Raw genomic sequence first — 15590 nt, 5'->3', positions numbered from 1 at the left:
CTTAAAAAATAAAAAAGCATTTGTTGGTTAATCATCTTGAAGTTCAATTTTTTGCTATCTAAATAATTAAGTTTATAACTATGGCTCACAATTATTATAAAACTTTTTTTTCACAGACCTATTTCAACAAAGGTCTAACTGGAGTGCAAAGATTATGGAAGATAGGATTCTGGCACCATCTGGTGGCAGTGCCCTGAAACAGCAGAGTCTCATTTCTTTTTAAGATTATTTCTCTCACTGGTTCATTTACTAGGCATAGAACACATATTTTTAAATCTTTCTTGGAAGTCAGGAAATAAAACAAGGCTTACTATCTAAAACAGGTTCTCTATCTTCAAAGAAAAATATCTACAGTTAAGTTTATGCCTATTACAATGCTTTAAGCACCTCCTCTTATTAAAAGTTTGTTTCACACATAGATGCCCCTAGAACTCTCAGGCAAGAAGGCCCTCAGGACTGCACTGGTAAACACAGCCTATGGACTCACCACATCAGGACCAGTAAGCACATCAATGCAGTTTTCAGGGAAAAAACCTGTTGTGGTTTTAAAATATCCTCAAATTCTTGACACTCCTTTCAAAAGGTAGAGCTTAATTCGCCTTTCCTTGAACATGGACTGGACTTAATGACCTGCTTCCAAAGAGAAGAAAGTGGCAGAAATGATGGTGTGTAACTTACAACGCTAAATCGTCAAAGGAATGGCCATTTCCATCTTGCCTGGGGGAGTCAGACATCGTGCCACAAGGAGACTCAGGCAGCCTGCAGGGAGCTCTCCAGGGGAGAATCATGCCCTCCTGCCAAAAACCAGCACCAACCTACCCCTTGCACCCCTTGCCAGTATCTCCAAGCCAAGCCAGTCCCAAAGAAACAGAAATCAGTGTTTACTGTCATGAAAGCCACTTAGTTTGTGGGTAATTTGTTACGTAACAATATATTACTAACACAATTGATTACTTTCTAGAATCTAATTTTATCTTTAACAGGGAGTAAAAGTAGCTCATTTCAGTGTAATACTATAATTTGCCTGCACACTAATAAAATTTCAAATTTTCCTTCCTAATAGACTAAGTAGGGATCCTGTTCTAATTCCCCCCAAATTGTTTCATATTATTTCATAATATTCAATTTCTAATTCAGAGAAACAACCACCCAAGTAGATTTCAGTCAATCAGCAAAGATTTTTAGAACATCTTCCTTTTGGTATACTACACTAGTACTACCAGGGACTGAGTGGAGAACCCTGCCCTTGAGGTACTTAGAACTATTTAGATTAATATTCATGAAATAATTTATACTTCTTAATTATACTTTTTCCCCTGGTTCTGAAGGTTCTAGATCAATGTTAGATGGTTTGGCAAGTGTCTTCTTTACCTCTGTGAGGGATCCACAAGCTACACCACCATGCAGGGCTTCATCCAAAGCAGACAGGGTTGTAGACAAAAATGCTGATGAGTGAGCAGCACACCTCTGTGTCTTTATCTCATAAGCCTGATCAAAGAAAAAGTTAAGATCTTTTCAACCTCCATATTTATTCAAAAACATAAGCCAACTCCAAATTCAAATTTTAGCAGCTAGAACCCAATTTATGGTTTTTTTCCTTCTGTTACTTATTTATTCTACAGCTATTTACTCTGTGCCATGGGCTGTGCTGGGCTTCCCTTGTGGCTCAGCTGGTAAAGAATCCACCTGCAATGTGGGAGACCTGGGTTTGATCCCTGGGTTGGGAAGATCCCCTGGAGAAGGGAAAGGCTATACACGCCAGTATTCTGGCCTAGAGAATTCCACGGACTGTATAGTCCATGGGGTCGCAAAGAGTCAGACATGACTGAGCAACTTTCACTTCACATGGACTGTGCAAGATTTGAAGGCTGTGATATAAAAGACAGAGCCTCTACACCCACAGGACTTGTAGCCAACTAGAGACTATGAAATTAGGACTAGAAAGTAGGCAATTATAATACAGTTAAACACAAGCTACTGTGATAGGGCAAGTGGAGACCTGGAGACAGTCCATCTGATCTGAATTTCGTGATCCAGGGAAGATCTGGATGTCTGAGTTAAAACCTGAAAAGGCTATTAGACGGGCAAAGGAAATGTGCATGTTCCTGCCAAAGAGACAAGAATGTAGGAAGAAAGGTCAAGAAGCGAGAAATAAGAAATGGAAACTAAGAGAAATTACAAAAAAAGAAAGAGGTGATTTAGAATGGCTGAAAGATGGAGCATGGTCGTGGCATGGCGAACAGCGAGGCTGGAGAAATAAGCAGGGGCTGCATCGGAAGAGTCTTGCTGAAGTGTGGCATGTAGGCTGAGAAAAACAGGGAGTGACACGATCAAGCTACCATTTCAAACAGAGCTTGGTATGTGAAGAACGGCTTGAAGGCGGGTAGGGTGGACTAAGATATGGCCCCTGCAAAAGAAAGCCGTATCAAATCCTTGGAACCTGTGAATGTCACCTTAGTTGGAAAAAAGGTCTTTGCAGATGTGGTTAACATGATTACATACCCACCAGCAATGTGTAAGCAATCTTTAACATTAAAAATTACTAGTATTAAATTGCCCAAATAAACTGAGGTCAAGCTACAGAATCATTATCATTCATTCACTCATTCATTTAACAAATACAAATTAATTGCCTACTGCATGCCATATACTAAGATAAGCTCTGGGAACAGAGTGGTAAGCCAAGTGGGTGGGTAGTTTCTACCCACTTAAAGTTTACAATTTAATAAATCTAGGTCTCAAATCCAAGCTCTTCTGCCTCTATGAGGACACAGGAAAGCAACATATTAATACTGGATTGGCCAAAAAGTTTTATCGGTAACTCCACCAGTTTTCTTCTCTGATGGCTGCTTCTCAGATCCATTGTTGTCTGATCTGATCTTTAAATGCTGATTGACTCGGGACTTGGCCTTGGGCACGCTTACTTTCTCTCTCTACATACTTTCTAGGCAATCTCCATCCATTTTCATGGTTTTGACTACCATATTCATTCCAATGACTCCCCAGGGCACACTATCCTTCAAGCTTAGGTACACATATTTAACTGCCTACTTCACATCTACATTCAGTGTTTCACAAGTGCCTAAACTCAACAAGTACTAACAAATCCATGATCTGCCTCCCTCAAACCTGACCCTCTTCTGATACTCCTTATACCAGCAAATGGTACCATCCAGTCTCTTAGAGCAAAATCAAGGAATCATCTCTGACCCTTTCCTGTACCTCACCACCACCCACAGACAGTTCAGTTCAGTCGCTCAGTCGTGTCCGACTCTTTGCGACCCCATGAATCGCAGCACGCCAGGCCTCCCTGTCCATCACCAACTCCTGGAGTTTACCCAAACCCATGTCCATCGAGTCGGTGATGCCATCTAACCATCTCATCCACTGTCGTCCCCTTCTCCTCCTGCCCCCAATCCTTTCCAGCATTAGGGTCTTTTCCAATGAGTCAACTCTTCGCATGAGCTGGCCAAAGTATTGGAGTTTCAGCTTCAACATCAGTCCTTCCAATGAACACCCAGGACTGATCCCCTTTAGGATGGACTGGTTGGATCTTCTTGCAGTCCAAAGGACTCTCAAGAGTCTTCTCCAACAACACAGTTCAAAAGCATCATTTCTTCGGCGCTCAGCTTTCTTCACAGTCCAACTCTCACATCCATACATGACCACTGGAAAAATCATAGCCTTGACTAGATGGACCTTTGTTGGCAAAGTAATGTCTCTGCTTTTAAATATGCTATCTAGGTTGGTCATAACCTTCCTTCCAAAGAGTAAGCGTCTTTTAATTTCATGGCTGCAATCACCAACAGCAGTGATTTTGGGGCCCAAAAAAATAAAGTCTGACACTGTTTCCACTGTTTCCCCATCTATTTCCCATGAAGTGATGGGACCAGATGCCATGATCTTAGTTTTCTGAACATTGAGCTTTAAGCCAACTTTTTCACTCTCTTCTTTCACTTTCATCAAGAGGCTCTTTAGTTCTTCTTCACTTTCTGCCATAAGGGTGGTGTCATCTGCATATCTGAGGTTATTGATATTTCTCCTGGCAATCTTGATTTCAGCTTGTGTTTCTTCCAGCCCAGCGTTTCTCATGATGTACTCTGCATAGAAGTTAAATAAGCAGGGTGACAATATACAGCCTTGATGTACTCCTTTTCCTATTTGGAACCAGTCTGTTGTTCCATGTCCAGTTCTAACTGTTGCTTCCTGACCTGCATACAGGTTTCTCAAGAGACAGGTCAGATGGTCTGGTATTCCCATCTCTTGCAGAATTTTCCACAGTTTATTGTGATCCACACAAAGGCTTTGGCATAGTCAATAAAGCAGAAATAGATATTTCTCTGGAACTCTCTTGCTTTTTCGAAGATCCAGCGGATGTTGGCAATTTGATCTCTGGTTCCTCTGCCTTTTCCAAAACCAGCTTGAACATCTGGAAGTTCACGGTTCACGTATTGCTGAAGCCTGGCTTGGAGAATTTTTAGCATTACATTACTAGCGTGTGAGATGAGTGCAACTGTGCAGTGGTAGTTTAAGCATTCTTTGGCATTGCCTTTCTTTGGGATTGGAATGAAAACTGACCTTTTCCAGTCCTGTGGCCACTGCTGAGTTTTCCAGATTTGCTGGCATATCGAGTGCAGCACTTTCACAGCATCATCTTTCAGGATTTGAAATAGCTCAACTGGAATTCCATCACCTCCACTAGCTTTGTTTGTAGTGATGCTTTCTAAGGCCCACTTGACTTCACATTCCGGGATGTCTGGCTCTAGGTGAGGGATCACACCATCGTGATTATCTGGCTCATGAAGATCTTTTTTGTACAGTTCTTCTGTGTATTCTTGCCACCTCTTCTTAATATCTTCTGCTTCTTTTAGGTCCATACCATTTCTGTCCTTTATCGAGCCCATCTTTGCATGAAATGTTCCCTTGGTATCTCTAGTTTTCTTGAAGAGATCTCTAGTCTTTCCTATTCTGTTGTTTTCCTCTATTTCTTTGCATTGATCAAATTATCACCAAATCCTATTCATGCTACCTCCTACATATCACTCATGGTAACTGACATTATACCATTGGTATCTGCTGTTGCTGCTGCTAAGTCGCTTCAGTCGTGTCCGACTCTGTGCGACCCCATAGACGGCAGCCCACCAGGCTCCGCTGTCCCTGGGATTCTCCAGGCAAGAGTACTGGAGTGGGGTGCCATTTCCTTCTCCAATCGGTATCAACACCACACTAATAGTCCATGTCACAATCTGTCTGGAATATGGTCACAGATACCTAACTAGTCCACAAATATTTCCTTGTTCCTTTTCAATCACTCGTCTATGTTTAAAGACTGAATTTTTTTAAAACACATACTACATTACTCTCTTTGATGACTTATCATTGCTCTCAGAATAAAGTCCAAAAGCCTTAACAGGGCTGCAGGCCTCAACGATCTGACCCTGCTTGCTTCTCCAGCTTCATCTCTTGCCACTCCTTTCCTTGCTGCTATGTTCACTCAGACCAGCCTGATCTTCTTACCATACAAGCACCATTCTCCTGCTCTTCACAGGGCCTCTGCATTTCCCACTCCCACTGCCTGCAAGCTCTTCCCTGCTCCCCTCCCTTCCCAATTCCTTTGGCTGTCTCTCTCCTGTTCATCCATCAGGTTTCAGATGAAGTGTTGCTTCCATGAGGGAGCCCTTGCTGACCCCTACACTAAGTAATATCCCTTTCAGTTTCTAAGCTCTTTGTACTTTTCTCTGATAGGACTTATCATTACTACAATGAATTAATCATTTATACAATTATTTGTTTAATGTCCGACGGTTCCCACTAGACTGTAAGCTATACAAGGGCAGAAACTTTATCAATCATCTTCACTACAATATCTCCAGTACCTGGCAGATCCATGGCTGACACTCGATGAATATTGGTTCAAGGAATAAATGACTGAATAAGTAAATGAACAAAACAAGAAATTTTGTGAGGGAATGAACTAAGGCTAATCCAATATTTAAGGCAGGACTCTAAAGAATGTTACAAAAGTAAATGTACAACAAAAGAGAAAGATGGCTCCTTAAATTGGCAATTGGAATGGTAGTGACATTGCAGTTGAAAGCGGTGATGGCGTGCAGATTGAAGGTGAATTTCCTAGCCATCATATACCGCTCAATTATCTGACTAGGAATATGCAATACATATTGAATCACAGATGTCAAATTAAAAGGTTCTCTTGGTGCTTTATAACTTTCAAAATAGTGACAGGTTCATTTGAACCTCCTAATGAAATCATCACATATGATTTTAACTCTTTAACTTCTCCCATAAAACAAAGTGAGCTGTTCAAAGCTACTAAACCAATGACAAAGCTAAGACTGGTGCCCATCTCTAATTCCAATTCTAAGTCACCTTCTGATGCTTCTGCCTTTAAGGTATTTTCCTTAGATCACAAGCAAAACCTGAACAAAAGAAAATACTGAATCTGTTCATTGTTTTCAAAGTTTCAAATGACACTAATATTCCTTCCTTCCTCCTTCACAGAGTTGGATCCTACTTTATTGCTCAGTGGTTACCAAATTTCAATATAACATAGTAAGCAGTTTACAACCCACACAAATAAATACATTTGCAAAACACTGGACAGACTTTCAGGTAACTCTTACTCTGAGAAAACAAGACATTTTCTACCATGCACTAAACCTATATTTTGAAAAGCTAAAGGCATGACACAGAAAGTATGAAATAATAGTACAACTTGATCTGGGCTTATTTCAAGACTTTAACTCTTCTCAGGAGTGAGAATAAGTTTTAAAGTATTATTCATTCAACCAATAAGTCAGTGTAAGTTCAATATGCACACTCTGAGATGTAGAGTAAATGATGATGGTAAAAGTTAGTATTACAGGGACATTCTAAAATTAAGAGTATATTATAGTTTAACCATGAGGTTCACAAATCCTTCCCAAACAATTAAAAGAGAAAGATGACTTTTTGAAATAACACTGCCAGCTACAGAGAAAAAAATTCCTGTTACCTCTTATTCCTGTAACTGTCTCCCATGAGCTTACAAACAACATAAATTTATTCTCATTAGAGGACTAACTCTTATGCGGTGAGGGTTGGTATTTTTGAGGTGTTCATCTCTATTTTTGCTTTTACCTTATCCCCTAATAGATTTTAAAGAGAATAGAGAAGCTTTTCAAAATGAAAATCATAACCAAATCATAACTCTAACATAGAAATATACCGTCTGCATCTGTGGTGCACAGGCCCTGCTAACCACACACAGAAGTTCACGGACACCGTGATAACTAAGGCCAGTCATCTTCATAAGCTCCAGTGGGGAAAGACATAGAAAGTCCTAAAAAACATAAAGAGACAATTTTATTTTATTTTTTTAATAAATTTATTTATTTTAGTTGGGGGCTAATTACAATATTGTAGTGGTTTTTGCCATACATTGACATGAATCAGCCATGGGTTTACATGTGTTCCCCATTCTGAACCCCCCTCCCACCTCCCTCCCCATCCCATCCCTCTGGGTCATCCCATTGCCCCAGCCCTGAGCATTTGTCTCATGCATCGAACATGGAATGGTGTTCTGTTTCACATATGATATTATACATGTTTCAATGCTATTGTCCCAGAACGTCCCACCCTCACCTTCTCCCTCAGAGTCCTTAAGACTGTTCTATGCATCTGTGTCTCTTATTCTGTCTCACATATAGGGTTGAAACTGGAGCCCATTATACAGAGTGAAGTAAGCCAGAAAGAAAAACACCAATACAGTATACTAATGCATATATATGGAATTTGAAAGATGGTAATGATAACCCTATATGTGAGACAGACGATTTTAAATAACATGTACAACCAAGATACTGGAGTTAAAAGGAAGCTTTCAATTGACACTGTCCACGTGTAAATAAAATAAAAGCATAATTTATTGTAGATCAGTTTGTATGTTTCTTATAGTATTTTCCTCCTAAATATTCCTTAACTAAAAGATACGACATAATCTTATCTCCTAATTATCCAACTTAGTATATACCAGAGGACACACCAAGTAAAAATACACAGCAGCAGAAATCAGCCCAAGTGGATGTGAGCACTGCCCCTGTGCCCAAAAGTCTGGACACAAACAGACACCCAGAAATGAAATCAGTTTCATCCTAAGCTGTAAGATCATTCAGAGGAAGTATTTAATAACTGAGAGAGAATAAAACCAACTATGGACTGAAATATTAAATATCATATTTTTAAGAGTGTTTCAAAGTATGAACATGAAGGTTATCAAATGTATAACAGAGAAAGCAAAGATATCATTAACACACAAAGCAACTGAAAAAAAAAAACCTCCAGCATTCTCTAAAAGTCCATCTTATCAAGGATTAAACCCTAATATAAAATGTCAAATCTAATTTAATCTCCTAAGAGGGATTTGCTTTCTGCCATAAGGGTGGTGTCATCTGCATATTTGACCCTTATGGCAGAAAGTGAAGAAGAACTAAAGAGCCTCTTGACGAAAGTGAAAGAGGAGAATGAAAAAGTTGGCTTAAAACTCAACATTCAGAAAACTAAGATCATGGCATCCAGTCCCATCACTTCATGGCAAATAGATGGGGAAACAGTGGAAACAAACAGTGGCTGACTTTATTTTGGGGGGCTCCAAAATCACTGCAGATGGTGATTGCAGCCATGAAATTAAAAGATGCTTACTCCTTGGAAGGAAAGTTTTGACCAACCTAGACAGCATATTAAAAAGCAGAGACATTACTTTGCCAACAAAGGTCCGTCTAGTCAAGGCTATGGTTTTTCCAGTGGTCATGCACGATGCGAGAGTTGGACTATAAACAAAGCTGAGGACCAAAGAATTGATGCTTTTGAACTGTGGTGTTGGAGAAGACTCTTGAGAGTCCCTTGGACTGCAAGGAGATTCAACCAGTCCATCCTAAAGGAGATCAGTCCTGGGTGTTCATTAGAAGGACTGATGTTGAAGCTGAAACGCCAATACTTTGGCCACCTGATGTGAAGAGCTGACTCATTTGAAGAGACCCTGATGCTGGGAAAGACTGAGGGCAGGAGAAGGGGACGACAGAGGATGAGATGGTTGGATGGCATCACCGACTCAATGGACATGGGTTTGGGTGGACTCCAGGAGTTGGTGATGGACAGGGAGGCCTGGCGTGCTGCGGTTCATGGGGTCACAAAGAGGCGGACGTGACTGAGCGACTGAACTGAACTGAAGATGCATTTGCTTTACTCTTGAGCTTAAATATACAACGTCCACTTTATATATTTTTCTCACTCCATTGATAGAAAGATAATCATAAAAATTTTTCTTGCTTTCAAGAGAAATTACCCATTTTGATTACTGTCTCCTCATTTGAGTCATTTTTCTCATGTAACTACAGAATTTCTTTTACAAGGACAAAACTTCTCTAGAATCCCAAATAAACGGCCAGGTGTATTTCACCTTCTGCCATGAGCATTCTCCTGACCCAACCCTAACCAAAATGCAAAACTCTTGAAATGAAATCACATTTGAAAATACAAGCTAAGTGGTTTGTTATTTTGAATTAGCAAGCACCATCATTTTTCTTTTTTTATAAACCTAAATGTTCATATTTCAGATGCAATTAAGAGTTATTGGGAGGGAGGTTCAAGAAAGAGGGGACATATGTATACCTATGGCTGATTCATGTCGATGTATGGCAGAACCCAAAACAACATTTTAAAGCAATTATCCTCTAATTAAAATAAACATGTTTTCTAAAACTTTAAGCAAAATTTTTTTAAGAAAAGAGTTATTTAGGTACACTTAAGATTAATTTGCACTTAAGGTTTCTCACTGAGAAAAATGAAATAAATTGTACCTGACAGGTAACGATCTGATGTCTGTTCAGACGGTCACACAACTCTTGTGATAAACCCGCTCGTCTTAGTTTCTTGCTACCCATGCCTCCAGATGCAGCAAGAAAAAGAACCTTGAAAAACCATTGGGAAACAGCATAAGCAGTAGTAGATGGGTTATCCACAACACTCTGCAAAATAAAACTTTTCAAATCTCTCCACATACAAAACGAAATGTATGGTATTTAAAATATTACTGAAAAAATAAAAGGCGGCTATAAATCTTTCTAAATACTTTAAATAGGGGAGACTACTGTTTGTCAAACATGCAAAGAAACAATGTAAGAATCTGCATTTCACAAAATTCTTTAAAAACTTATTACACAAATATAATACCATTTCACATTTATATAGCATCTGAAGATTTTCAGTTCATTCATACATTTTATTTGGATGTGTAATTAATGCAAATATTTCCAAAGAGCACTCCCAGAAAGTCTGCTTTCATTGCACTGAAACAATAATAAATATGTTGACCACCTTCTATGTATCAGGCCCTGTTCCAAAGCTTTACATCAATTGCCACATTTAAGCTTCTCAACAGCCCTATAAGAAAGGTTGATCGCTGATCCCATTTTTACATATGAGAAAACTCAAGTCTAGAAAGGTTAGCCATTCCACTGTCACCAGAGAAAGTGAATGGTAGATCCAGAATTTGAACCCAGGAAGTCTGACTCTGAGGCCTAAACTCTTAGTCAGTACACTCTTCTACGAGTCCATACTGAACCTCTCCTTTTTTGGAATCAGAACAAACATGCTGAATCAACTGAGATTTTGTTATTTCAGGTGTTATTTACAAACTGAAATTGTTTTTTATTATAGTAGCTGCTCACATTCCCACATGCAACTAAATTGCACTCTTGCTGTTGAACCCTGTGAGGACTAAATGAGGCTCATGAAATATGTGTCTTCAGAGAGTCAGAACAGAATCACTGTGATTCTCTTAATAACACAAGCAAGGAGAAGCTGTGTATTACACTCAGATGGCAGAATATCCTCTGGATAGAGTAGAAATAGGGACTCTTCATTGTTCCAGGAGATAAAACAATAAAGTGATCAAAAACAGAGTCACATTTGGGGACTAAACTATATACTGAAAATGTAGATATTTATTTCCAATACCATGGCCCAAATTTCCAATCAGATTAACACTGTTTCTCTCTCCGTCATCTCTCTCTCTCACACACACACATCCCTCCCACAATCACAAAATAAATCCTTCTCATTTCACTCAAAGGGAATTTGTCAGTGTTGAGTTTTGTGTCTCCGATAGAAAGTTTACCAAGTGACATCTGCTGAATCATTGCCCAGGGTCTTCACATACCAGGTAGCTCTGGGCAATGACATCATTTTGACTAATAAATTCAACCCAAAAAGGAGAACAGGGCTTCCCTGGTGGCTCAGTGATAAAAGAATCCAGCTGCCAATGCAAGAGATGCAGATTCGATCCCTGGGTCGGGAAGATCCCCTGAAGAAGGAAATGGCAACCCACTCCAGTATTCTTGCCTGGGAAATCCCACGGACAGAGGAGCGTGGTGGGCTACAGTCCATGGGGTCGCAAAGAGTCAGACACGACTGAGCACACACACACACATCTCTTGCCTAGACTACTCATACTGCCTCTGGTTACTCCCTGCCCTGCACATCCACCCATCCCCAACGCACAAAAAAATAAATCGTTTGTTCCTTCCACACATGCTTCTTAAGCACACACTCTGCTGAGTGCTGTGGCACAGGAATCACTTAAGTATATTTCTCCCCTTTGGAAACTCTAAGTAAAAGATGAAAAGTAATATATACACAAATAATTAGTCATGCAGCAAGTATTGTCATCAGAATTTAAATGTGCTATGGCAACTCACTCCAGTATTCTTGCCTGGAGAATCCCCCTGGGCAGCTACAGTGCATAGGGTCACAAAGAGTCGGACACGACAGCAACAAGAACACACACACACAGATGGAAGCAGAGAGGAATTAGCACCAAACTGACCCACAAGTCACAATCCTGGCAGAGGTAGCCTCCTAAAAACGTGCTCCAATCCTGTTACTCTCATCCTTTCAAACTGCCCATGGGACCATGAGACCACAGGATAAACTTCACATTTCTTATGATGGCCTAAAGCCTCTTGGTAAAGTGGTCCCTCACTTTCCTCTCATTCATGTATCAGATTGCAAGGCCCAGATTCTGACCTTTCTGGTCAAATCACTTGCCTCCCAGTACCTTACTTTCCTCATCTGAAAAACAGACATCGTTTAAATATCTACTTTGCAGGAATGTAGTGAAGGTTAGAGGATGTGGATGGTGCCTGGCTCCTAGTGCTAACAATTACTATCAACTCATTCAGCAAAACAGCATTTTCTACCTCAGGTGACCTGCCATCCAGCCATAACATTGAGAGGTTACATAAGGGCCAACCTGCCTCCCTGATTTTCCTCCACAGACTTCCCGCTTACTCTCTTTCTCTCCAATGTTCTCATCACATTGTGTACTAATTTGTTCAATAATCTTATTAACACGTTGTTACGGCATGAACGTTTGTTTCTTCCACGGTAAATTCCTGCTCTGCGTGTATGTGCGAGTGCATGTAAACAAGGGTGTGAGGGAAGTTCGATCCTGGAAAGTGAATCCTCTTCTTATCAAGAAAAGAAAAATCCTCACGATAGAAAACTGTGAATTAACAATAATAGCTAATATTTCTTGAGCCCTTATTACATGCCACTTTTCCAACAACTCCGATTTTTACCCCATTTTATAGTTTGATATTGAGGCACTGAGTTGAAAAACTTAAGCAAAGCCTAACATCTAGCACAAGGTGGAGTCTGCATTCGAACCCAGGTATCTGACTCCATATTCCACACTAGTAAGTACCTCTAAGTCAACACCTGAAGACAGGCAGACACCCAACTTCCCTTAATGACGGGCTCTCCTCCCTAGACCTTAAACTGCCCACACGTGGGAAGATGGATGGACATCAAGAGGCGAAAACATCACCCCAGAATCCCTTAACAATAGCTCTTCCCAACAAGGTGCAGCTTCCACGCAACCCCCACCAGACCCCCTAAGAAGACCAGACCCCCTAAGATCTGCGGCTGGGCTCAAGTTAAGATCCCTGTGTACCTAAGGGGGCGTGCGCCTGCACCCAAGAGTGGCTCTCCACTCCCCCGATATCAACACCACGTGCACAGAGAGGGTGCAGGAAATAATAAGCGCACCCCATTCCCCCAAACCGCCCGCAACAGGAAACTTTCCAGTACCGGGTTCTGTAGCATCCAACTTTCAAAGTTGCCCCTATCCCTTACACGCTTCCCCGCGGAAAGTGATGAAAAGCAACAACCGAAGCGCTGGTTGGGTCGTCACCCTGGGGAACTATCCAATAAAAGCTAGGCACAGGCCCGAGGCGGCTCCGCTGCTTGCTGGGAATTGTAGTTCACACTCTCTAATGTCTGTGCTGCTGCTGCTGCTGCTGCTGCTGCTGCTGCTGCTGCTGCTGCTGCTGCTGCTGCTGCTGCTGCTGCTGCTGCTGCTGCTGCTGCTGCTGCTGCTGCTGCTAAGTCGCTTCAGTTGTATCCGACTCTGTGCGACCCCATAGACGGCTGCCCATCAAGCTCCCCCGGCCCTGGGATTCTCCAGGCAGGAATACTGGAGTGGGTTGCCATTTCCTTCTCCAGTGCAGGAAAGTGAAAAGTGAAAGGGAAGTTGCTCAGTCGTGTCCGACTCTTAGCGAGTCCCAGTCAATTTCTCATTATAGTGATTATCAAAATCCGGTGGAGGAATATCAACAAGGAGAATACGATGCCAGGAAATAATTTTCTCTTAATTTTCTATTCTTTATTTTGTCACTTCATTTAAAAACTGCTTAATGGGCCAGAAAGACAAGTTAATTTTCTGAGAATAGATGAGAATCCACCAATCATCGAAGTTTTGGAAGAGAATTTTTGGTTTGTTTTGCTTTTTTTTCTCCGCCTTTGGTGGTGAAATGGTTTGGAAATATTGAATGAAACTGCTCAAACCTAAAACATGTAACGGGGAAAATTCCGAGTCTATAGCTGAAGAACATGAAGGAAACCAGAAAGTTCAGTATAAAAGCAGCTGTGATGAGGAAACCTAGTAAATTGTTTTAAGACTCAATTTCAGATTATTATATTTGAGAATGGCTTTTTGCTAATTCTTTGCTCTCATCTCCCCTGTGCATACCTCTGTCTTATCATTTAGCCCATTGCATCCTAACTATTGACCTGCACCCCTCAGTAGACTGTGATCTCTTTGAGGACAAAGACCGCTTCTTCTTCAGCTTCTAAAGTAGAGTCTAGCGCACAGTTCACGGTTGTCGGTAAATGAGCAAATAAATAACGGGAGTTAAGCAGAAGAAACTGGAAATTCAGAACGTAGGGTTCTGGAATTATAAGGGAGTCCAAGTGGAAGGAATAATAACGGAGGACTTAAGTCTCCTTGATCTGGGTATCCCCAGGGCGTGGCAAAGCAGTCACTGGCTGGCGCTAGGTAAACGCTAACTTCAAACTAGGAGGAGAAAAGAAAACAAAAGAAAAAAGATCAAGGCATACAGCTATTCCTGCCACTCGCTCCATCGAAGGCAAAACGGAAGGTATCAAGCGGAGGAACTGTCAGAACTGTGAGGGATGGTCCTAAAGCACGTATCTGGTATCGCTTTCCCAGCTTTCTAGCTTTCTCAGGTACTGAGGTAGAGTCACGTGACCCAAACAAATATGGCGCTTTATTTGCATTTTTCCTCCATTGACCAATTACAGTACCCGATGTCAATCGTCATCCCCGCCCGCCCACCCCCCAGCACCCCGGCCCCAACCCCAGCCTACCGAACAAGATTTGTCACCTGACTCGGCTCAAACATGGCTTCGCTGGAAGATGTACAGATTTGGGCACCGGGAGCGGGTGAGTATAAGGCGCCCCGAGAAGGCAGGAGCGCTCTCCACGATCCCGGTAGGAAGCGTACGTGCGCCCCAATCCCCACTACCCTCCAGTTCTGACACCGATTCCTCTCCTGATCGTCAGTGCTCTGCCTTAAAAGAGGGCTCAAACTAGGGAGGTTCCTGCTGAATTTCTCATCTTTAAGGAGGCGACCACCTGGGGACTTGGAGCCGGATTGGCCATAAAGTTCAGGAGGAAATAATGAAGTGGATTTCTGGGTCTGCGTCGCGGGCTAATATGACGATTAATATTAATCAAATATTGGATGCGCCTAGAGAGATGGGATCCACCCCTTGGGGAAAGGTGGAACTTCTCAAAAAGAGAGACAGCAACATGTCAAATTAGAAAAGTAAGCCCTGCCTTTCCTCGTGCGGGTAGTAGTTGCTAGTTTGTCTTATTCCTTCCTTTTCTTCTCTCTCGGATGTGTGTTGTTTCTAGGAGATAGTCCACAAATGAGAAAAAAGCCGATGTGTTTTGTGTAATTCATCTGTTTCTATCTCCCTGCACTCTGTGCTGGGGAAAATGCACCATCCATTTGGAAAAGAGGAAGCTGCTTCTCAGAAGCAGCTTTTAGGATTTTTCTGTGAGTGCCTTCGGAGAGGAGAATGGGAACTGGCAAAGGCATGCGTACCTCAGCTACACGAGGCACAAGGGGATATCCCAAAGAAGGTGGAAGACATACTTCGGGCGCTGGTCCTGTGTCCCAATCAGCTGAGGTAAGGGATCTCTCACTTCCTGCCAAGCAGTCACAGGA

At 41.6% G+C, this 15590-nt stretch overlaps 2 protein-coding genes across 8 annotated transcripts in view; one reads left to right on the top strand and one right to left on the bottom strand.

The window, feature by feature from the left end:
* LOC145514760 (DNA repair protein RAD51 homolog 2-like) overlaps positions 1-14588 on the bottom strand; it is a 44540-nt gene extending 29952 nt beyond the window's left edge. For 3 of the 5 annotated variants that reach the window (XM_081513493.1, XM_081513494.1, XM_081513495.1), the window contains exons 1-4: positions 13147-14588; positions 9855-9965; positions 7226-7339; positions 1372-1488 (exon numbers count right to left, since the gene is read on the bottom strand). In XM_081513493.1, coding sequence (XP_081369619.1) covers positions 1372-1488; positions 7226-7339; positions 9855-9965; positions 13147-13161 — 357 coding nt within the window. In that variant the 5' untranslated portion in view covers positions 13162-14588. The remainder of the gene's footprint in view (positions 1-1371; positions 1489-7225; positions 7340-9854; positions 9966-13146) is intronic. The other 2 variants (XM_081513496.1, XM_081513497.1) reach the window with 1 other exon arrangement.
* A 155-nt stretch (positions 14589-14743) lies between these two features.
* The window catches only part of ZFYVE26 (zinc finger FYVE-type containing 26), an 80034-nt gene continuing 79187 nt past the window's right edge, over positions 14744-15590 (top strand). For all 3 annotated transcript variants that reach the window (XM_081513450.1, XM_081513449.1, XM_081513448.1), the window contains exons 1-2: positions 14744-14800; positions 15275-15552. In XM_081513450.1, coding sequence (XP_081369576.1) covers positions 15359-15552 — 194 coding nt within the window. In that variant the 5' untranslated portion in view covers positions 14744-14800; positions 15275-15358. The remainder of the gene's footprint in view (positions 14801-15274; positions 15553-15590) is intronic.

Source organism: Giraffa tippelskirchi, chromosome 7 (genome assembly GCF_054371585.1).
Source record: "Giraffa tippelskirchi isolate mGirTip1 chromosome 7, T2T-mGirTip1v1.2.pri, whole genome shotgun sequence".
Classification (NCBI taxonomy): Eukaryota; Metazoa; Chordata; class Mammalia; order Artiodactyla; family Giraffidae; genus Giraffa; species Giraffa tippelskirchi.
Note: the sequence above shows the minus strand (reverse complement) of the source record. Positions and strands in the feature narration are given on the sequence as shown.